At 28.9% G+C, this 25813-nt stretch overlaps 1 protein-coding gene across 9 annotated transcripts in view; it reads left to right on the top strand.

Annotated features, from left to right (window-relative positions):
* Positions 1–25813, top strand: part of LOC129909842 (protein sidekick) — a 148179-nt gene that overhangs the window by 86076 nt on the left and 36290 nt on the right. For all 9 annotated transcript variants that reach the window (XM_055986949.1, XM_055986951.1, XM_055986950.1 and 6 more), the window contains exon 2: positions 14699–14800. In XM_055986949.1, the coding sequence (XP_055842924.1) occupies positions 14699–14800 (102 nt within the window). The remainder of the gene's footprint in view (positions 1–14698; positions 14801–25813) is intronic.

Below are 25813 nucleotides of genomic sequence, written 5' to 3' on the forward strand. Positions count from 1 at the left end.
TTTCCAGACCTCGGATCGATGAGGACTTTTTAAATTTAATTTAAGGTGGTGTTTCCAACAATCCTACCAATTTTCAGCTTGCTGGGAATTAACCCTTAACTATAGTGGTGAAAATTTGTGGTGTTTTGAAATGATAAAATAAAATACAAAATTGAATTTTTTTATAAATTTTGTTTTTAAGCATCAAAAGATAACAATTTAAAAAAAAATAAAAAAATAAAAAAAAAAAAGAGAAAATTCATTTTCAACGGTTTTTATTAACTTTTTAAAAGTTGATGTGGGTCCCCTGGACCCACCACTATAGTTAAGGGTTAATGTAACCTCACCCCCTTATTTTAGTCTAATTTGACCGGACTATACTGTTTCTCGTACTTATATAATAAATTTGTTTAAAGTTTTGTAAATTTTGTTGTTCGCTACGCGATAGAATATTGTCTAATTTGATCCAAAAAATTCCTTTAACCCTTTCGAACCCAAGCTATGAAAATCGATACTAAAAAATGTTTTTTCGGTATTATCGGGTCAAAAACATCACAACTAAGAAATATGAATAGCAAAAAGTTATTTTCCAAAATAATAAATAGCAAAACTAATGTGTTATTCTCATGTTCAATGTAAGTAACATGTACTGCCTATGACCACCAAAAAAAGTCGGAGAACTGAGAAAATAACTTTTTATGAAACTATAATGTATGCTACTTCTTCTAAGCAAAAAAAGAAAACACTTTCTGCATTAACATTTTTTATATCTTTTTTTCAAAATTATGACCATATTTAAAAAAAAATTTTTTTGCAAAAAAAAAATAAAATGTGAATTTCAGTCCCTTTTTCTATAGAAAAAAAATTAAAGGTATGATATTACACTAACTTTTTGTAATAATCCAGTAACTAGGCATTATTATCTTTCAATTAAGCCATCAAAACCTAAAAAATTGTTTAATTTAATATTTTTTACGAATTTTTAAAAAAATGTTACATGAGAGTAACGCTGGGTCCGAAAGGGTTAACTGAAGAAAATCCGTCTTTACTCTCACGGAAAGTCACAGCATTTTTATGATGCATTTGGAATTATTTTTTATTGAATACCTTCAAAAAAATTAACTGGCTTAAAGTAACAAAAAAAAAATATCGAAATGGACACAAAAATATTTGTTTCATCAACTCCTTTTTGCACTCGATCGCTTAAATAAAATTAATTCTAAAATCCTTTTTCCTGAATTACAAGTCCCGCCACCCTCTAAGTTTTCCTTCTCAAATTTGAATTCTTTCATTGATCATTGCAATTATCTGATTCTATTAAATGCTTCAGTATTGCATCTCTTTTTGCATTTAAACACTAGGTTACCCTGTATTTATTTCTTCCAAGGCTATTCCAACTAATTTCTTCAAATCCCCTTGAGGTATTTGTGCTTGGTTCTTTGAGTCTCATAAAATTTTAAACAGATGGCTGTATTTATTGGAATTTCGGTCAATATAATTTTTGAGCATTTTTGTTGCTGTTCTGTGTATCTTTTGATGGAGAAAGATCAAAACGTCATCATAAATAAAATAATAATTTATCCCTTCAAAATCCAAACACATGAAGCACGCTACACAAGAATTTTCTGTTATCCCTAAACTTCAAAGTTTTGTTGGGACAAAAATGACAAAAATTAATTACATAAATAAATAAGGGAAACAATCACGCAATAAATGTATTTGTTTGACTTTAATATTTTGACGGTTTCTAAGAGACTTTCCTAAGATATTGATGCAATGTATCGTATTTTTTGATACTTTAATGAAAAAGTTTCAAATAAATGTTCTGAAATTGGTTTAAAGAATACAAATCCAGATCACCATCAGAGTCTGTATACCACAAAGCTAGAAGTAATTTCTCATTAAACACAACACAGCACGTTCTTCGTTGTTTATCTTCAGACACAATCTTTGTGTTCTTTTTTTTAGTACGGTAAATAACGCATCCATGAAATATAATGAATAGCTACATCGCTTTCTACTCATAATTTTTGTTCCTTCTTTTTCTTCCGCTTTATTATTTTTATTATTATATTCAAACAGAGGTTGAGAACAATCCATACAGCTAACTTTTAATGAAAGACGACTGCATCTGACTTAAAAAATAAAAAAAAAAAAAAACGAAAAGAAATTCCTCTGGCTACGTGGCTAATGGGCCAATGTAGAAAATCATTATTTTCATTACTTATTTTCTCCACGGATGAGCTCAATTTTCCATGAAAAAAAATAAGAAAAAAAAAACAATTAGGTTGTATTTGTTTTGTTTACCAGAGTAAATTAAGGAACTGAAGTCTATAATGTCTAAACATGTAAACATACAAACAAACAATGGTGACCATTACAATAATGACGTATATGAACTAAAAGACATCATAAATCTTTATGTGGCTGATGTTTATTTATATTTTGTGAAAAGGGTTTCTTCTTGTAACATATGACACAGTGGGCTCAACTATTTCATGAATGCGAAAAATAACTCGAATTTTTTGTTCAATGATTGAAAATAATTAAATACAAACAGTTCTTGGACTTAATAATGCATAAAAAACATGTGTTTACTTGTGTTTTGTTAATCTTTTCGAGATAATTTAAAAATAAAGAAAACTACGGAAAGTTCATGTTCTGGTTGATTTTTTTCCAATTTTATGAATTTTATGTCCTACTATTGATAGCTGTTGCATGTGAAAGTTTTCTTTATCAAAAACAAAGTTTTAATACAAAATGTATTGTACACCGTGTAAATATGTTTTTTTTTTTCTTCTTGAGTGTGTTTTTGTCATAGGTTATATTAAATTTTCTTGACACCATGCTTAACGAAGAAGAGAAACTGGTAAATTTATCCAAGCGTGCTGTGTATTAACCAGGGTAAATGTTTAAAACCCCCAAAGTGGTTCTAAAGAACTATCTTAGCATTTTTCAAGGTTCAATGGGTAGGAAAGAATTTTGTATTCATTTAAATTTCGTTTCTTTAACAAAAGTGTTTTTGGTTTGAAAAATGTCATTACAATTAATTAGTTTCAAACACATTTGACTGTTTCTGTACTTAGCTGAAACTTAGAAATTTAGTTTAAGTTTTTTAAACTTATTTTTAAGTTTTTTTTTTTTTTTAATTTTTGGTATTAAACAAAAATGTTTGCTTTGTGGGGCAAGTATTGGTCTCGTTTAAAAACTTTAGCCGTGTTTATTGGTAGCTCAGTACTTAGCTCAGTAAAATTTTTGCACAGTAAACGACAACAAATGATTAAACAAAAGTTTTAATTTGTTGTGCGGTATAGAAACAGTGAACATTTTTGTCTTAACTTATACATTTTTGAATCTTAAACAACAAAGAATCGTTTGTTGTTGTTTACAGTGTTTAATTTTTACTGAGCTAAGTACTAAGTTGCTAATAAAAATCCTGTATGTGTACTTTTTGACAAAATGACTTTTTTAGAAAACATTATTTCTTTTTTTAATGTTGAAATGTGAAATGAAAAATTTTCTGTTATTATAATCTTGAATAGTCAATAAATCAAATACAAAACAAAACATTGGAATACATTCACAGTTTTCGAAAATACAGACTTTTAAAAACTAAATGTCAAATGCTTCTCCCCCTACCCGAGTTTTCCGGTATTACTCGGGTACCCGGGTATACGGCTACCCGAGAAATCAGTATGGCTCAATGGCTGGCTTCAAACGCTTATAACCTCAGAACGCTGCAACTGGGCCATAATACTATTTAGTGCCTAAAAAGTTGTCCCTTTGGTTGAATTTCATTTTTCTTGAAGAAAAATTACAAATTAGTAGAAAAACTATATTGAGTTATAAAATTAACATTATTTACATTTACAAGTTTGAAACCCAAATTCGGATTGAATCGTTTGTAAATCACGGTAACATTGTGGTTTATCTTGGTAACGCAGTGGTGTTTAAAGTTTTAAAGCTGATTTTTTGTAATTAGCTATTGAGAATATTTAATTGTGATTTTTCTGTAATTTAACTTCATAGGAGACTTACCTTGTTCCTATAGTTTCAAATAGGAATATCAGAGAGCTTAATTATATGATTTTACAAATAAAACTGAAATTTGCATTAAAGTAACGCGGTTACTTGGTTTTGATTATTTTGTGTTTAAACTGTGATAAATATAGAAATATCATTCAAAACATCGGTTATTTTACAATAGATTAAATTATAACCATTCTATGTCAACTAAAATATATGAAAATATATTGATAAAAATTTCCATATTATTTTTCAAAATTCACTGCTCTAATTAGACATCAAAAAGTATTTTGGCCCAACTAATGTTCGGATATCGGATATTCGTTTTGTCGTTGCAGTATTTTGGCACTATTACAAAAAAAACTTACAAAAAATGTCGCAACGAGCTCATCCAAGGCCTAATAAGTTATGTACAACTCTCAATCATTTCTTTTAATTTGAAAAATGTAAAAATACGATAGCATTTCGACAAAAAATTGAGTTACCCACCAAAATCATTACTATTTAATCCAATCGTTTTAATTCTAATCTGTTCACCTCTTATTCATTTTACAAAAAAAATCCCAACTTAGGTACAATTTGAATTTTCATATGCACAGTTTTCTTTTTTTAACTTTTGCTGTCCTAATTAAAATCGCATCTAAACATATAAGTTTCTTACACCATTATGCTGATGAATCGTATTACAAATATCACGAGATACGAGTATCTAAATATCTATTTGGTATATAGGTAACACTTATTGTCTTTTTTGTTCATGGCACTAATCAGCAGATTAGGTGCCTCTTTTGCTTGTTGTGACTGTCCTATTGTATCGTACAGGTCACGACTTTTACATTACGAAAGAAAATTGTAATTCTTTCACCCTATTTATCTTTGTTACTAATTAACGGTCATTGTCGTAAACTTTATGAAAAAAAAAAAAAATCTAATGCAATGTCATTCACCACCACCGCTGTCGTCGGCTGCTAGTCGATCGTAAATAAAAAATAAACAATTCCATTTGAGTTAAAGAGTAAAAAAAAAAACACATATTAATGCTTATAATAATGAATGGTAGTTCAGCCAGGATTAATTTTTTTTTTTTCTTTTATAATGTTCACAGGTATCAACGGAAATAGTACCTGTTGCACTGAATTACAGATAGTAAAAAAATATTATTTAACTCTGCGACTTCATGTTACCTTTTGAGATATTTAAGCAGGAGTACCCTAACACGAATTTGTATATTGTTAGATTTGCTGTCCTTTTACTATTTTTTAACGTAGCGATACAACCTACGTTAAATAAATTAATTGCAGAAGATTGTAAGCTGTGTCGCTCTATTTTTCTTTGTAAGATAGCAAAAAACAATAAAAATAAAAATAAAATTTGGGTTGCCCCACGCTTTCAATGCCCCAATTTTGGTGTATGTCATTCATGAATTCGAAAGTGTTTGAAAATTCGAATCTAACGATATCCATCTCTAATTTTTCGAAAAAGAAATGTGCTGCTTCTCTGTATTCTGCTCCCGACGCCGACGACTTCCTTAGTAACTCAAGAAATTTAAATCGTTGGACTGTCGCCAGTATTTCTATTAAACCCAACAAAAAAGCAGCTAAAAGGGTTTAAATCTTTTCTAAACTTTCGACTTATAGAATTATCCCTAAGATATTATTAAGATATATGAAAAAAGAACAATTTCCCCTTTATGACATGTGAACGTGATTCATTTATTTTCATACAAAATATGGTGACCATATTTTCATATTCAAAATTCTTAAATAGATATTACTACACTTTAAAATTGAAATTCAAATCTTTATCACAGATGGTAACCTTATAGTCAGACTCCATTAAAAATAATATTTAAAAAAAAAAATCATAAACTGCAAAACGCAAAAGAAGCCACACATTTGCATAAATGACAGTTATGTCTTCTTCAACCCTTCCAATGAACTTCTATATTGAGAGTTGTGACTGCGGGGTTTCACTTTCTTTATGAAACATGAGAATTTATAAATTAAAGAGAAAAGATATTGTATATTATGTTCACACACCGTTGAACAAGTTTAATTAGTTAATCAACCATAACCAATGGAATTTATATTTGCATATATTCGAATCAAACAAAAAAATGATGCCTACAAATGATTCATACGGTTAATTGAAGAAAATTAATTCTATAAATTTTATGACATTTTAAGTATGTAGTGTGAGTAATGTCAAATTATTAGGTTTGACTAAATTTAATAATGTTTGAAAGGTTGAATTCATTAAGCGTAGGCAAAATCGTGGGCACAAAGCCAAAACCACGAATGTGCAAAATTGCAGTTTTGAGAAAAATGGCTTCAAAGTTTTAGAAACTCATGCAATCTTATAGAAATTGATAGTTTAGTCTTTTTGGCAACATATACAAAATTCCCACGTTGGGCGCCAATTGTTGTGAAAATTTGATGGATTTAATCCACAAAACACAATAAAACGATTTTAATTTAACAAATTGCACAAAAGGTGTGCACCGCCACGAGGTTAAAAAAAGACAATTAAGAAAAACGGAAACGTCAAAATTCACAATCTGACAGCAAGACAAGTGCTGCCACTTTTAGCTCAGATTTGGGGTGGGTTCGATTTTTTTTTTATTGGAGACTTTTTTACTAAGTATAGTACTTTTTTATACTTAATAAAAAAAGTCTATCAAAATAGAATTAGATTAATTAAAAAAAAAAACACAAATTCAGGGTCGTACCTACATACAATAAATGAAATGGGCGCCAGGAAACTTTTATGGTAGTTTACCAAACCGTACGCTGAAAAATAAATCGTCTTCGAATGAAATAAAAGATAAGGTATTTTAATTTGAATTCTTTTAATATCTAAAAAACCTTGGATAACCAGGATAAAAACTTAGAATTTTTTCAAAAACAAGTAAAAATATACAATTTTTAAAGTATGGCCGTGGGCCAATTATTGTGGAATTATGAAAAAGAAAAGATGAATGTAAAAAAATGAATCCAAACAATGAAAACAAGAACAATTCTTTGTGTCACAGGACACAAAGGAAAATCACCGGGGGTTAATTTCCGAAAGTTCAACGGTTTCAGAAACGGACACGAGTCCCGCAATATCGGAAAAAAATTAGCGGATAGCGAAGGCCTACCGGTATAAAACAATTGCCACTCAAATGGGCCACAAAATAACGCACTTTTATTATAGAACAATTTGAAAACAATACCAAAATTATACTTAGCTTTTTTTTTTAATTCCCCAGATTCTATCTCCTGACTCTGAGATCTCCTTCTAGACAATACTCTTCCTCCTGAGCTTATTCTTCCCCTCTGGACAATAATCAGCTCACTCCTTTTCCCCAACTTTGCTTTTCCTTTAACACCTCTTTTTTTTTTCATTTCACAAAATTAATAAGTTCGTAAAAAAAAAACTATCTCGCAAAAATAATTTTCTGCTAACTTTTTTTCTGTACCAATTCGTTTGGTGGGCTTTTAAAAAGTGACCATAAAAATGTCGGGTGAAGCTCATCCATGAGGTTACGGCATATAGCCATCCTACTCAGATCTTTTTGCGTGGTGGTGTTTTCTTTCGGACATTCAGCAACATCTCGCCCATTGGCTGAACCTTGTTTATTGTTGTCTTAAAGCTGTCAAACTAGTCGGAGAGGCGACCGTGGAGTTACTTAGCTCATAAGGTTAGAGATTAAAATTGGTGTCAACTGAAAGATAAGTTGCCACTTCTAAAATGGGAACTTCTTTGTGATAACCCACAAAATTGTCACATAACTAATACATTCATATTTTTGTTCTTTGGGCAGATAAAAAAATTTTTGAAATGCCAAACATAAGATAGTAATATACCTAGTAAAAATAATTAATAAAATAATATGAAGAACGTAATCCTACAAATGTGGCAACCCTATTCAAACGAAAAAAAACACTGAAAAAAATTTTCTTTGAACAAAACAGTATAACTTTTTAAGAACTAGAAAGCTAAATTATACACCATATTTTTTAGATAATACTCTCTTCTTTGTAAAAAACGTTGGGTACCACCTCTCAAATGCAGACAAGTATTCGGCAACCCTACTCAAATGCTAAAAAAAACACTAAAATCACTCCTTTTTAAGCCAAAGTGTATAATATTTGATAGAGTTAAAGGCTATTATATACATCAGCTTTTAGCTTAGAATCTCTTCTATCTTGAAAATGTCGGGTGCCATCTCTCAAATACAGACAAGTACTCGGCAACCCTACGCAAATGCTAAAAAAACACTAAAATCATTTCTTGAATATTCGCAACATTCCTAATTCGAAAATTTAAATCTTTAAAAAAATCTCTAAAACTCATAAAGAAGAAAATAAGATATTTCAATGACCCTCAATTACTATAAGGAACACAAAAGTATAATTTTATATGTTTTATACACAATGTTTTAAATCTTGTTTAATAACGTTGTCTAGAATAATTCTTTTAATATGATTTACAGCATCTACTTTTGACTCAGAACACAATAAAGCAGATTCCTGAAACTATCATAAATTGATTGTTTGTTGCTGTTTTGACATATCTCTTGAAGCAGTTCTGTAAAATACATACATAAATGTTCGAAGTTTTCATCTTAAGGCCTAAAGGTAACATTATTACCTACAATCTATTATCCTGATGCTCCTGATAAAAGCTGTTATTCTTTAGGTTGACATACTTTACTAAGTCTACCTTCTTTCATACCTTTTGTTTTTATGACTTTTTTTTGTTGATAAATTATAAATCAATAAAACAAAACTTTGCCATTAAAAATAAAATAATGTATATGAAACTCAAATGATTTATGGTTTATATACTCAACCGAACATTACCTACTCCAATAAAAACTCAATTGCTCAAGCAATCACGAAACATGTTAATTATTTTTTTATTTTGTAGGTTCACGTAGTAATAAAAAAAAAATACATACATAAATGTATTAAGTTTGTCTAAATACTCAACGTACATGTGATCCCTTGTAAAACTTTAGGCAATAAAACCCGCCCTAATTTGAAACCAGACATCAGCCTCTTAAGGGCGCAGTTGAATACATAAAATACATGTGTATAACATAACATAACAGACATCTCCAAAAGTGTTGGAATTCAGCCAAAAGATTAATTTTGTGATTTGTTTTGTGTTTTTTTTTTTTTTGTCTGCATTCATGAAATGGAACAAAATCCTTCCTATTTCATGTCTCTGTATACCAACGAATGTACTGAATCGAATGTGAAAATTATACACCAGGTTTTCATATTACAATATAAATTAATTTCTTCTCTATATTCCCTCCAAAACTATCTATTATAATTATTATTATCATTTAAGCGTTGATATGGAAATTGATTTTTAAATAAATTAGCTTTTAAATATAAATTACAAAATTAAATGTCATTCTAGTTGCTTTATATAAAAGCACTTAAATCTTTAAAAGGATTTTCGCCAAAAAGTTTTTTTTTTTTTGTTGTGCTTTGAAGGGTAAAATCGATGTTAAATTGTTTTATGCTTCAAAAATTAACTTCAAAGTGGAATAAGACTTTGTCAAGAGCATTATACTTTAGTGAGCGGGCGGGCGGTAGAATATCTTGTAAAGTTTCATTCAAGCATAAACAATAAGACCATCTTCATGGATATAAATTGAATTATATGATACAGCCTTGGAATGGCATAACCAAATAAATTAAGGGATGGATGGATACTTTTAAGATTGAAACAACTTCATTTCGGTAAAGGAATAGGGCGGTACAGAAATTTGGGTGTATTTTATATCATATACTTTGATTAACAATCTCAATGTACTTTAAGAGATTTATTGATGGTGTCACCCCATAATACATATTGCGTAACATTATACTGAGTAAATGTCCCTAATACTTACTTGGAGAAAAAGAAACTGATATTAGGAATATATTCTCCTAAACATATCTTTTACAAATAGTTACCCAATACACATTTATTCAATAAAAATATAAAATCCTTGACAGATGTGCTAAATGTGGTTTCCTTTACAGCCACATTTTTTTTTTTTTTTGTGTATTTGAAAAACAGAAAATTTATGTATGAATTGAATACTTTATCCACCAAAAATACAATATACAAAAGTAGATGGTTTTTATGGTGACATTTTTCCCTTATGTCATATTTGTCAATTGGAGTAAAAAAAAAAAAAATATGTAAAGTAGAAGTGTTCATGTTCACCACAAAATATCCATATCACAAGATTTATTGATGCAATTTATGTTTATGAGAATTGTTGTCCTTTTGACTATTCGTTTAGATATGGGCGATAAAGGTAGTAAGTTTTTTTGGGGATTTTTGGTTTGGTTTTTGAGAGATATGATTTTTGATTATGAGGGTCAAGTAAGGTTCGATCGATATAAGCGATTTTTTTTTTTGTCTCTCTTAATTATGATTTTGATTTTGTTATTCAAATGTTTTCATTCAAATATGTGTTTTTTGTCGCACCTTACCACAACTCTTTTCTAAATACCTAATTGGTTTCAAAAAAAAAATTAACTGTTGTTTATTGCCAGTATTTTATTGATAACCTGCTTATTAGACGTTTATTAAGTTAATCACTGATGTAACATTTTAATATATTGGAAAAATAAACAACATTTTTCGGAATTCCAAAGTAAAATATCTCAACATTTTAAATCATTCAAATGCTAGATAAGATTCGAACTCACAGAAAAAAATATCAATATTTTTATTTGTTTGGAGAGAATGTGAATTGGCAACAAAAAGTGTCAAAGTTTTCAAATTTTTCCCTAAAAGTTGACTTTTAAATGATTTATTTTGACCACCCAGTTACTTTATATTGTCCACCCACAGTTTTCGAAAAGTTTTGATTTTGTAAATAAAAAAAAATAAATTTTTGTTTTTTTTTTGTTCAAAAATATTTTTTTCCAATTTTTAAACATGACAATTTTGAAGAACACACTTATTCAATTTTTTTCTAAAATGAAGTTATCACTGAAAATATAATTATTTTTTTTTTTTTTTTGATGATTAAGACTTTTGGTGAATAAATATTTTTAAACCAGAAAAAAAAATTTTTTTAATTTTTTTTTTTCAAAAATCAAAAGTAAAAAAACATTTTTAGGACTGATAAAAGGCTTGGGCACTGATATTTTATTGGAGATTTACGGCACACAGTAATAAATTTTGAAAACATAAGTTTTTCGTCCGCATGCTCTTTTGGCCCCCAATTTTTCAAAACCATTTTTTACATCCAAAATTCTTCAAAATAATTTTTTATTCAGAAATTGTAGATAGTCAAAAAAGGTTAATTTGGGTAGTGCTTATCATTTAGGGAACAAAATTGAAAAATTTGACACTTTTTGGGACCAAGCTGACACAGCTGAGAATATATAATCAGTGTAATAAGTGGTATAAAATTGAGCTACAAATTATTTCTAGCTCAACGCTGATACTTTGCGAATCTTGAAATAATGAATAACTAGTGTTCTACAAAATTGAATATTAAATTATTCGCAGAACCAAAACTCTTCTAATGGGTTTTAATTACCTACCTATGATGAATTCGAATCCGAAGTAAGAAAAAATCTGACTTCACGACTTCAGATTCGAGTTCAGCATACCAAAGTAAATGAGAAGAGTACAATTTGGTTCTACCTAAAAATAAATTTATTACAATTTTGTTGGAACTGAAATTTTTTATTATTTCAAGTTTTTATTAAATTTTTGCCATAAAACAAGTGAAGTTCTCATTACAAAAATAGTAAATTTTGTTATGAAAATTGAAAGGTAAGAAAGTTGTTTGAGTTGTTTATTAATTATTACAAATTAAATCCAATAAACAACATAATAATATGGCTTTTAAAAGGTGTTTAACAGATTTTGTACATTTCGTGGCAGATATCTGTTTTCTCTGTTTTTTTTTCATTCTTCACCCATCTTAGAACACCTTTTTAAGCTAAATTTCCAATATTTTTAAGAAAATACAAAAATAATTCTATTTACACTCATATTCTTACCGCTATTTAGAATTTAAAAAAAATTGGCATCTTTTTCGTATCCACCATACTAATATGCTCTAATGTTTAAAATTTCATGTTTTTTTCAAGAAATAGAGGTAAAAGTGATTTTTGACGCCAAAAAGCACCATAGGCACACCACTGTTCATTGCACATGCACAGTAGTACTTTTAATGCCTTTTTGCTATCAAAATGGTGGGAATACCTACGAAAAATCTGCCAAACCTTTTTTAATGCAAAATCTTTAAGAACAAATTATAGTTAAAGTAGAAATAATCTGATGTTGTACTAAAGCACAAAGATTCGGTTGCCAGAAATGCAAAAAAATAATAAAAAATAAATGAAAACTATTGAATTTTTACGGGCTACCCAATCCCACGTCGTCGGTAAATATCGATGCAATATTTATCGATAATTTTTACCAACCAACTTCTAATTATCGTAATTTTGTGTCAATCTCACTTGATCTAAGTCGGTAACTAAAAACTATTTAAATAAAAAAATTTATTAAAAAGATATTGGCGACATAGTAATAGATATGAGAAACAATCAAATTGATTATTGTAATTTATTATGTTGCAACTTTTGTAACTTGATACCACCTGGATAGTGATTTTAATTATTTATATACCCTACATTTTTAATATGCGTAGCAATGTGGGCCTAATCGTGTATCTTAAATTTTAATAGAAATACATCCGGAAATCAGTTTTGATGGCAGGAAGCAGCAGCCTTTAATTATGCAAACCATCTCCCAAATAATATCTCAAATTATGGCAATGTAATAAAATAAAAATGAACACTCAAACGTGCCACAAGGAAATTATGTGACACCTTAGATCCACCATCTGTTCCTAAATGTGTCAAAATTTTCCACCACAAAACCATAGTTAAGTGTGTTTCTCTGCAAAAGACATTCCATTTGACAATCGAAAAATCTAAATTGATACGTGCGATACTTGGATTAAGGAAAAGCCTTCATTCCTGTCGCAACACCAGATGGAAATTTGACAATATAATGATTATAAATGTATGCGTGCCTGCAAATGAAAATGTTACAGCTGCTTAAAAGAAAAAAAACATATTGATTTATCTTTTTTTTATACAACATTCACTTTTGTGAAAAAACTTATACAATTTTATACAAAAAAAATATATTGTTAAATGAAATAAATTGAAAACAAAATTGCATAAAATATTGAAATTAATCTATTGTTTATGTATGCCAACTAACACTACACACATGGAATTTGATAGATGTTTTTTTTTTTTTTTGCTCAATTTAAAAACAATTAATTTAATTTAAAGAGACACAAAAAAAAAACATTCAACAAAAAGCCATTAGTTTATTTATGTAGGTCACATTCATAATTCATTTTATCATTGATTGATTTTTGCATTCGATTCAAAACAAACTTATTGATTGTCATCAACTTAATGTTTCAACATTTTATGGTAATTTTTCGCATCTAAAACTTCATCACTCTATTTGACTTGGGTTTGATTTTTTTTTATTACACTTAAAAGAAGACATGATTTGCATTGAAATATAGAACGGATAGATGTCTCTGGAAGACAATTAAAAGACTTAACCCCTGTTATGATTTTGAATTGAAGACTTAACCAATTTATTGGTAAATTTTCGACGTTGATTTTAATATTTAAGTTTATTAAATTAGTAGACTTGAATTAATTAATATTATTCTTGTTGGGTTTCCACAAAAAAATAACTTTTGAAATTATAAATGTCAAAAACTAAAAGCCCCCTTTTACCATCACAATAATCCATAGATACATACATAGGTATGTAGATATCCTAAAATCTAAATGATTGTTTAACACGTTTTTGCTCTCAAATACAATTCCTAATTCTACACTTGATACCCACCAAAGTGGAATTTTAATCAAAAATGGTGTGAATTTCAAACAAATAAACAACGCAAAAAAAATATAAAATAAAACAAAACACCTCCAAATCCTCTCGACATTATTTATTTATTTAATTTCACCTAGAGGTAAAATTCCATTGCGGTCATTTGGCCTAAATAAATAAATAAAATGCAAAAACGAAAATGTCCAATCGAATTGCAGTTTAGACTTTCGAGTGCAATGAATTTAATTCGGCCGGACTTAAGCTTCAAGTGCTAGCCACCACATACAACATCAATTTTAATAGTTTTTCCTCCTTTTTTTCTCAGTTGTTGTTGTTGTTGGCTTTTTTTTTTTTGTTCTTATTCACCTAGGTTTGCATAGATATGTATATCCGGGGTTTTGAATATGTATCGACAAAAGTCCATGTGACCTCGTTGTTTTGAGAGGAAATAAATTTATTTTGTCGTTTTTTTTTTTTTTTGTCTGTGTTTTTGTTTTGTTTGGTTATTTCTATAACAGATCCGACATTCATGCTAAATGGATGTGAGCTTTAAAGAAACAGTTTGTGAATCCTTTTCAGTTATTTCCGTTTTTTTTACTTTTCTTACATGGGATTTGTGGTCTTATTCATGAACTAAACGAAGGACAGAATTGAGAAGGGGTTTTGAATCCTTTAAATAATTACAATTGCAAATATTACAGGATAATAAAAACTGTAACATAGATAACATGATATTTGTCATGTTTGAACAAAATTTTATGTGAAACTTGTCTAATATTTATTTTTGTTTTAAATATTTTTTCAGATGGTCCACAAATACAAGCGCCGAGATTTACAACACAGCCATCATCTTCTGGCTCGATTGTGAGCGAAGGAAGAACGAAAATTCTGCAATGCCATGCGTTAGGTAAGTTATACAATATTCTTTTTTACAAAATTTTAGTAAGACAAGTGGTTAACTCTTTACAATTTTTTAACCTTCAATTGCATCAGTCTTGATCCATTGAATTAATAATACAATGGTATTCAATTAACCTAGTAATAGAGTTGTACATTGTACAATACATAATAGATAGTTGCTTCGTTTCTAATTTCTTTTAAAACTTCAAATTAAATAAAGTTTTTAAATTGTAATGGTTCTTTACACATTTTGTTTGTTAATTTAAATAAGCATAAGATCTTGCCAGGACTTTGAAATTCACCCATCGAGGTCGACGATACAAATTTTTCAAATACTGTTCAAATAACCGAAACTGGCGCTTGATTAACAGATGGGAAACAAAATTTTTGATGAATTATTATCAAATGTTTGGTTTGTGGATTCTTTTATGAGCCGAAAGTACAGTGTTATTCTTCTTAGTTTTGATTATAATTGCATCGCTTCAATAGAGACAATTATGTCAACAATGTCGAGTAGGTATGTCAACTATGTAGACATTGATGTCGACAATTTCATCAATGGCTGAGTGCAAATAAAAGTCAACTGAACTTTATTCAGAATTTATGGCATTAAACATAAAATCAATTTGAAATTTCCAGTCGAGTTAATAAGTACAGTTTATATATTTGTTTTTTTGTTTGCTGGATTACTTATAATTACACGGTGTTACAAAAATGAGGTTTTAAAATATACGCGGGCGGACACATATCACGTTTTGTAGAGCTAGTCGCACTGATTACGAAACGGTATTTAAAAAGTCCCTAACACCCCCAAAATCTGGAGTTAGGGGCAAAAAACGGTTTTTTTGACCTTCACCTATTGAAAAAAATCTAGCTTCGTCAAATTTTGACCCATTTTCGATTAAACCAACTAGAATTTATAAGCTGCCAAAGTTCAAAAATTCCATTTTTTTCGTCATTTACCCTACTTCGACATTAAATTAAAGTATATATTTTCACAACAACATGCTGTTTTAAAAATATATTCTAAAATAATATTTATTTCCAAATCAAACGAGGTATCTTATATATAAAAATGAGTTCGTTAAGTGTGTGTGGCCGATAAACTCGCGTTTGGCTGGTTCGATTTTGGTAATTTTTTGTTTGTTTGAAAGGTATTAATATGTAGATGGTTTGTATAAAAAAAAAATAATACCTTTTCTCCCACTTTCACATAGCTGTCAATTTGTACGAGTGAAAAAACACTCTTGCTTTTTAAAAAGTTTAACTAAGCTTTATTTGTAAAAAAAATATATTAAGACAGGCTTTCAAAATAATAAATTATCGTTTATAGTCTGTGATGCCTGTCAACGCTTGAATTTGCTTGAAGCAGACACTCATTGGGACTCAACGCTTCCTGGTACATCTGTTTTGTCTTCGCCACATCATATTGTTCTCAGTAAATATAATCACATCTTATCCTTCAAATCCACTCGAACTTTAGATTAGGATTAGGGTAATTGCGGGATAGATGCCGCGGTTTTTGAAAAATTAATTTTTAAATTATATAATGGTGAAAAATATTTAATTTTTTTTTAAAAGCGTAAGAATTGCTTTGTTTACTATCATAAAAAAATACTTAACCTAAAAAAAAATTATTTTTTTTATGAAATTAATAACAAAGAAAAAAGTATTAAGTGGGCCATCTCTCCCTTCATGTGTGGGAGAGATGCCGCATAGCAAATGCATTGAATTTGTAGTAGTTAATTAATATGGAACATGTTGTTTTCTGGGATCATCACGCCTACAATCAGTACGATTGATGAATTCGTTTATTTTTATAACGGGTACAATTTTTTTTGTACCCGTTTGCTGCATTTTTTGCATTAGATTTGGAGTAGTTTTTTTTCGTATAAGACCAGACAAGTACGTTAATCAAATAAAAAAACATCCTCTGATCATTATTGGCTGTGCTGCTATTTCAGGGAAAGGAAAACGCCATAGCTCCAGACCAAAACAAAAGGAGCATCTATATCTATGCAAGACTGGGTTCTTTCCATAAAGTTAAGAATGTCACGTTATTCCTCGATATACAAATTCAAGTATTGGACCGGTCTGATAATTCTCCCGGCATGAATTCCATAGGAAACTTCTTTTGGAGCTTATCCCCTTATGTACGTTATTTTGTATCAAAAAGTATGAATTCTTTGACTTTTTTTAAGGCAATCCGTATCTACATGATAAGTGCAGGTAAATGGGATAAAAAAATTAAAGACATTTCGACAAAAACTTTAAAAATTCAGCAGCATGAACCAAAAAATTATATTTTTTCGCTTGGACCTAATAATATGGCAAGGCTTTTTGTTACATTATAGTCCTGGTATATCCAATGAACTCAAAAACTCCGTTTGGTAATTTGATACATTGCTTTCATTTGTGATAGGGTCAACCGATTTGTAGGCAAAACATTGTGCATTTATATAGTTTAAAATTGTTGCATTGATTTCAGAAACATTTTTATTTGTAACAGCCATTATTGCACGTTCACTCAGCCAAGTATGATTTTTGTAATTTGTCTTTATACTTGGAAAAACACTGAATCAATTCATTTTTTGAATTTACATTGAAAAAATTGTTTTGAAGTGGAATTCGGCCTTCCGAATCAAGTGCCGCTATTCCATTAACAATAAATTGGTTAATGTTCATTACAATAAACCAGTTTTTTTCGGTTTAAATGTATTTTCAAACAGGTTCTATTTTTTTTTAAAGTACACTCAGCGAAGCGGGTGGGGGTTAGCTAGTTTTTTATGAAAATCAGTTTAAAATTGGCTTAGAAAAAAAAATTTTACGATTTCTTTCAACCCAGTTACAGAAATTCGAACTTTTAGGTATAGAAACAAAATGTTGTTTTGGCACGTAGTAGGATTACTTGGGCGCCAGAATTTGATGACGGGTTTTTGTAGAGGAGTTCAAAAAAAACATTTTTTTCTTTGGGAAGGGGGTCTATCTCCCCCCGTTTAGGTGGGAGGGGCAGTTTTCTGAAAAAAATTATCAAAACAAAAAAAAATTATAAAAAAAACAACGGCAACACTTACAGTAATAAATGATACCATTTCCGAAAGGCGAAACTGTACATTTAATTCTAATTTTTAAATCGATACATTATAACAAATAGTTTTTTAAATAATCGATTTCAAAGTTAAAAATAGGCGAAAAAATTTTTTTTAAAACTCATTTTATACTATTTTTGTCCAGTCTGTGAATTTTAATAAAAAAAATTACTCACATAGAAAACTGCCTCAATTGATTCCTTATCGAACAGTGAAAACTATATGACTCTATGTCTTCTAGTTTTTGAGAAATTTGAAAAATAAAAATAAATAAAAACAAAAAATATTTTGAAAAAAGAAAAATCTGTAAAATAATTTTTCAATATAAGGGGAATATTTTTAAGAAAGTTGGCCACCTAGTTTTCCATAGATTTATTTATACCACAGGTGTTTAAAAAATTTCATAAAATACTTTTTTTTACATTTTGCATCAAAAAACAGATTTCAAATTTTTTTTAAGGAAAATGTGCAATAGCTATGAATTTTTTAAAGTGCTTATGTACTCATCCAATTATTGTAGAAAATTGTAAAAAAAAAGAAATAAATAAAATTTATTCATTCGTGGTTGTAGTGAACGAAAACATAAGATGATAAAATTTAAAATACACTGAACGAAAAAAAGTCAATATTTTATGAACTGGTTGCGATAGAACTTTTTTCTATCTGGTTTTAGAACAGTCTTAAGTGTAGCTATCAGCCGTTTTAGGGTTGTCCATTCTCTATCGGACACCCTGTATATATTTGACCTATTCTAAACAAAAATTCCCAGGGAAATGGTTTCGGGAGGAGGGCCCCAATCGGAAAAATGGTGAAAATTTTAATTTTTTTTGCTTTCCCCATCAAGCTAAAAAAATAATGAAATTTCAAGAACTTTTTAGTTGGGAGTTCTTTTTCCAGAATAGGCCTGATTATGACGATTACAACTCAACTTCAACTTTTTGAATCGTTATACCTAAGAAACGGTGGGTCTTAGGAAAAAAAGTGTCATGACACTTTTTATATATAATAAACTGGTTTACAATTCTTGCATGGAAAATTTTTTGATAAGACTTACCATTTTGGTGAAAATCGTGAAAAACCAGTTTTTGTGACCTTTGACCCCAAGTAAATTTTTTTTAAAGGTCTCGGATCGATGAGCACTTTTTAGATTTAATTTATGATGGTGTTTTCAACAATCCTACCAAATTTCAGCTGGGAATTAATATAACCTCACCCCCTTATTTTAGTCTAATTTGACCGGACTATAAAAGACAAAGAGAAAAACTTCTTATTACTCATGCAAATTTTATTTTTCAACATTAAACATGTTCGAGAATAACAATTCTTATCTTTCAGATTAAAGTTGTTTGATGCCGCAACAATGTGTCCGCCATAGTATAAGGGAAGTGATTTTAAAGTGTTTTTTCATACTTTGTTTTACTTTTCTTGGTGATAGTTGTATAAAACCAATTGTAATCGTTTGTCCACCTATACCTAGTTCTTGTGTGGTTAAAAATGAATTGCTTTCAGAAGTTATAAAATCCAAATTGGGTTTAAATGGGAGAACTTTCCTCCCATTGAAAACTGTTTAAAAGTGGTCTGATATAAAAGGACTAAACTTTAATAGTCTTTTTAAATTTTTGTGCTTTTATATACCTACAATCATACTCGTATACACTTAAAAATACATGACCCAGTTACTATTTAAATTTGTTGACTTTATTCAGTGTGGCAAGGATAATATTCAAATAAAGTAAAATATTTCTGCCATTATTCCTGCTGCATAATATTTATGTTCCTTATTTACATAAATTAGAAATCACATCTATATATATATTTAGAATCAAATTGATAAATGTATTTTGTAAACTTCGTTAAAAATAACAATTCAATGCCTTTCAAAAACTCTAAATCAATTGCACCACAAACGAGTAAATGGGTACATTATAGAAAATTTTAGTTTCATTATTTCCCTTACAATAATAATTCATTAGGCCAGACATTCCATTATTTATATTTTGTTTTGTTAAGTTTTTTTTTCATTCAATCAACTTTTAGCTTTAACTATGGGAAACATTGCACGAAATCAGCATTTATGTTAATTTTTCAATTAAAACAAATTGAGTTCGGTCAGTGTGGTTCAATTTAGTCTCAAATATTTTTCTCGTTGTTTTTTAGTATTTCTAATTAATTTATTCTAATTCAAAAATTATTTTACAGAAAATTGTGATAAAATTAATGGTGCGTGTAGTTTAGATTGTATAAAACATTGTTGAATTTGAAATGATTATTTTTTTTTTTTTTTTTTTTTTTTGTAACTTATATCCTTTCATTAATTTTAATAATGTCAACTTTAATTTCATAATATAACAAGTACAATGTTTTTTTCTGGTTTATTTATTTTTTTGTTAAAAAAAAATACGTTACTTGTTAGCGTGTCTTTTTAAACTCTCGTGACACATGCCATTTAAACTGAAATTTTTAATCCTCATGGTGAGAAAAAAGCACAAAAGACAGCTTTACGTGTTCCTTTATAAAAATATCAAGAAATAAAATAATAACGAAAAATAATATAAGATATTTTTCACGGCACGCGATATAAATTGGAATATTATTTAGCTTAAAAGATATTCTGGAGCCGAAATGAATAAACGTAAGCTAAGAGTATTTGACATAAATTTTGTAATAAGAATTCTGTAATTGCTCTTTAGGGAAGCCATTGATTTCGTATCAAGAAATTATGTGAATTTTAAAAATGCTACACAGTCAAAAACAGGGTGCGATACAGATAGGAGTTTTCAACAATAAGCCCAATTGGTATTGAAAATTTGCGCTTTTTAGAGGTTTATAGAGGGTTTAAAATAAATTTGGTATTAAATGTTACTGCTTTTAGTTTTTGTTGACATGTCAACAAAAACTTGACTTTTGTTCAAGGCTGGTGTTTGGGTATTGAAACCAGGGACCGAATCGGCTAAGGTGATATTTGATAGTTGACATTAAAATTGATCTTTTTTTTTAAGATCAAAAGCCCGTAAAACAACAACAAAATTATGCAATATGACTGTCAACTATCAAAATTCACTTTATCCGATTCGACACCAGAGTTGAAAAAAAAAAATGTTTTTAATGCATTTGTTAAGTATCCATTACGAATTAAAAAAATCATTGCAACTAAAAAAAAAATTGTATTAAAATAATAATTTTTATTGCAACTGAAAAAATATTTGCATTAAATATTTAAAATAAAAATTAAAATTAAAAAATAATGTTAATTGCGCCCGAAAAATATTTGCATTGAAAATAAAAATTTGTGTGCAATATACATATATTAATGCAAAATATTTGTATTTGCAAATTGTTTTCGGTTGCAATAAAAAAATTACGAATTATTTTCAGTTGCAATAAATATTATTTTTTGCAGAATTTTGTAAAATCATCTTCTTGCTGCTTATTTGATTACTTACTGTCAATTTCTTGTACGTTAATTGTTAGTTTGTTATATCAATAAATTAAAAATATTAAGAAAAGGTGTTTAATCTTAAATAATTTCGGAAAATAATTAGAAAATTTATTAATTTATCAAATAAAGTCAATGTTCGAAAAATTGATTAGAAAAAAAAAATGTTTGTATCTTTCTTTTTAGTTTCTAATAGTTTTCAATGGTTTTCAATATACTTATGTGAATTATAAGAAAGTCAGTCTATGCATTATAAAACATATTTGCGACACACAGTGGTAAAAATGCTCCATCTAGGTGGACGTTTGGTTGAATTTGAAGTCATTTAAAAGAAAAACTGGACCTTACACAGTTATAAGGAATGATTGACAACTATGAAACCACCCAATTTGTTCCATTTGAGGCAATTTCTCTAGTTAAACAGAGCAGTCGTTTCAGGGCAACACATGATTCCAGGACTTTGTACATTATGCATAATTTTTTAAGATAACGTGTTTTAGCTCTGTTTGTTTTCAACCGAGTTAATTTTTTTTTGAAAATTGTCAAGAGTTGTCAGCACTATATGTGTATATGCAACACAAAGATTGTTTTGTAAACAATGCCTAATAAACAGTGGAGACCCATTTGATAGAATTAAGCGTCTAAACAATTTTTTGAAGTTCTGCAATTTTTTTTGCCCACCTGTGCCCATCTTCCGGTTTTCGTTGTCCGGACGAGTAATTCATAGAGATTACACACCGGTAATATTTGTAGCCATACACAACCATAAGCGTACTATATTGGAGATTTTCTGGGAAAATTTCATTTTTACGGAATGATTTAATTGAAATCTGGGGAACAAACCGCTCAAGAAAAGGATTCTGATGTCCACAACTAATGTGAGTGAACAGATTATTTTAAAAGCTTTTTATAATGAGAACTTTTACTGCATTCCTTTAATGCACTTATAAAGAAAATTAGGTAATAAATGGATTATAAGCCATTTGAGTCCAAAGAATTAATAAAAAAAAAATTCGGATTCCCTTTATGCTATGTTTCCCCATGAGTGTGATCTAAATTTTAGTGAAACAAGTAACGGCCAATGAGCCCATTTTGAATTTGGTACACTGAAGGAAAAAACGCAACATAAAATGTAATAGGTATGGTCAACGTTGTTTAAATGTTGAAAAAACTAATATGAAATATCTTTAAATTAGAATTGAAACAACGTTATTTTTTTTTAATTTTTGTCGGACTTTAGCTTTAGTTGCATTTTATCACCCTTATTTCCAACAGTGAGATAGCAAGTTGGTAAAGCAGTGATCCCAGTTGCTGCCAATTTTTTCTTTTTTTTTATTTAAATAGAAGCTTTTTTTCAAAGTTGAAACAACTTTGATTAAAGGATGTCTTATAACAGAAAACCTCTTTAAACTAACGATGTTCTACTTTGATTTTAAAATATTCGTCTTAAACACAAAATCATTATGAAAAATAGTTGAATCAACGTGGTTTTCGTTGATTTTAAGTTCTTTTCTTCCCTCAGTGTATATAACTTAATTTTTCTCAAATCACTATTCTTTTCAAGCATTCAAAATGTGTTCAAAAACAACGATTTTGACTTGACTTTGACATTGAAAAAACTATATATTCGTCAATTTTGAACCAATTTTAGGCTTTTTTTTTCTATTTAATAAAGGTATATTCCTTTTCAATGATGTATCAAACTTTTGGAAGTCGGTAAAAAATTATCGATTCTCACTTTTTTATCTTTGACATCGATTTTAAGCATATTCATGAATAGCATTTTATGAATAATGATAAAAATTGAAATCCAGTTGGAGTTGGATTGTGTGCACAATAGTGTCAGAAATCAATTAAAATTAAGTGGACACTGAAATCGGATTGAAATCGATTTTTCGATCAATTTTGTTAATTTTTTCGAAAACTATTCGAAATCACTTCGGCTGAAGCAGATGCTAAGTAAATGAGTTTACTGAAAGCAACAATTTTTTTTTGGCTATGACTTCAAAAATAAATAAAATCAATAAGATAATTTTCAAACACCTGTTTCAATTTTGTTTCCAGTAAAACCAAAATGTAGAAACTAGCTGATAATCTGCAGAAAATAGTCATCTAGAGCTAGTAAACTTATTCTCAGCACTTGAAGAAGATAATTTACAATTTTAATGCAGTTTATGAGTAATGTCCACCTAAAAAGTCCTTTTTTACCAGTGTGCGACAGTTACACAATAAACTGTTAGGAAAGTAGTAAAGTTGAATTACATTAATTTATTAATTAGATGTAAGCGCAAATGCTATGAACAAAAAAAACCACAATTAGCAGAATTTTTTTTGTTCAAAAATATAATTTCAGAATTTTGAAAAGAAGAATTTAAAAAGCAGAATTTTGAGAAACAGAATTTTGAAGCCAGAATTTAGACCCGCTTTCATTTTTATTTTCAATGCATTTTTTTTTTATTTGCAATAAATGCATTTTTTTTTTTAATTGATATTTTACAACATTGATTGAAACCATGTAAGAAGCGGGTTTAATACCTTTAAGATTGAATTTAAAACTCTCCTTCAATTTATGTTTTCAAAAATGCACGAAGATATTGCTTTAAATCATTTCTTTAAAAAAAATTTTCATACAACTCTTCTTTCCTCGTAAGAATCTCTAAAAATATGTGTTTACCTAAAAAAACCAACATTCTGACAAATATTTAGATGGTCAAAAGCATTTTCTTTAAGTGCCTTCAAATGAATAATGATGCTTTTATTATTTCTTAAACGTGGATAGAGAATTGATAAATGAGCTCCAGGTAGATAAACCCTCTATAAAACTCCCGGTAAAGCAACAAAACAAAACTGTCAATTTTTAATTTTGTTGTGAAGCTATACTTAAATGTTAAATTTGTCAATTTTTCAAAGATTCCCTTGTGAAATGATCATTATGTCTTTCTTTTTTACTGTTACACAATAATTTACTAAGTGATAAAAAAGAAAAGCTTCCTCGCCATTTGCGCATTAAAAAAAAAAAAAAACATCGTTATAGAAAAAAAATCAGGTTTACCTCATAACTCTGTACCTAGTCCTTGTCAATGGCCAAGTCAAAAGGCTATAGGTCATGGAGTATAACTCCATCCTGCTTACAAAAAAGAATCCTTTTCGTTACATTTATGAGCGCTTCATGTTCAGTATAAACTTACACACCATTCATTCAAACTCCGGTTATAAAGTCGCAGCTAGTCAGACTCTATTCAACATAATGACGAAAAACACCCTTGTGTCTATAGAATACTTCATTTCTGGGTATTAGGCATTTATTATTATAAAAAAAAGATGCTTCCTGCACAAAAAAAAAATATTATATGAATAAGTCTTTCAGTCTTTTATACTGCAAGTTGCAAGAGCATAGCCTATTATGGCCACTTATTTGCCCTAAAGGCAAACTTATACAAAAAAAACAAAAACACAAAAAAAAAGAAACTCTTTGAACTTCTTCCAACACAAGATATCACCTGAGAGAGATCTTTTATCTTTTATGACTGAGGTGTGCCAATGCCAGACAGTATATATATATTTTTGACGTAACAGTTGGCAGGAGGAGTAGCGCTGTTGAAAAAAAATAAGGACTACAAGAATGACCGCATGTCACCTCGGTCTCATTCATTTCGACTTTGCAAAATGCACACAAGGTCCTTCCACCTTATTTAATGACCCTATTAATAATAAATATCTACTTCCTGTTTCACTACCTACATTTTCTGGTATCATTATTTTTTTTTTTTTTTTGTTTGTTTGTGTTTGTTGGAAGGAACCTAATTTCCTGCATCCTTTAGGTAGGTAAATGTTGTTTTATATTTTCTTGTTTCATTTTTTTTTTTTTTTGATTGGCCAGATTAATGGACTTCTTTTGAATTTTTGATGCTGTTTTTTATAAAAGATTTTTTATTTTTAAATAATAATTTGTAAAAAGGACGTCGCAGGACTTGTATTTATTGTGGTGGAATTTCGTAGGTATAAAACTTTTAAAAAATATGCTTCTTTGAATCAGGATTTAAGCTATACCACACGAAATTTAAATGAACTGCCACGGCAAAATTAAACTTTGCTTTATTACTTCATCTTTCTTAAACGCGTTGTGATATTTTGATTTTGGCTTTCAAATAAAACCATTACATCGATACCAAGATTTATTCAACTGCATCTACTCATGCAAAAGATGAAAAAATGCAATTTAATATGATTTTATGTCTTTGGAGACTTTTTAAGTTCTGCTTGCCCTAGAGAAACTACAGGTATGTAGGTGCACAATCGCCCGATAAAAATGATATCCTTGTGATCATAAAATTCGAAGAAATTTACTTGTGTGGAACTAAACCACCCAAAGGATTCGAATGGATTCATAAGTATCATTATGAAACATTGTATAAAAATCATTTCAAAGTTTATACCCACCCTTGAAAAGAGTAGAAACGTACGAATTCGTTGAATTTAACAACACTCGAAGGTA

Source organism: Episyrphus balteatus, chromosome 2 (assembly GCF_945859705.1).
Source record: "Episyrphus balteatus chromosome 2, idEpiBalt1.1, whole genome shotgun sequence".
Lineage (NCBI taxonomy): Eukaryota > Metazoa > Arthropoda > Insecta > Diptera > Syrphidae > Episyrphus > Episyrphus balteatus.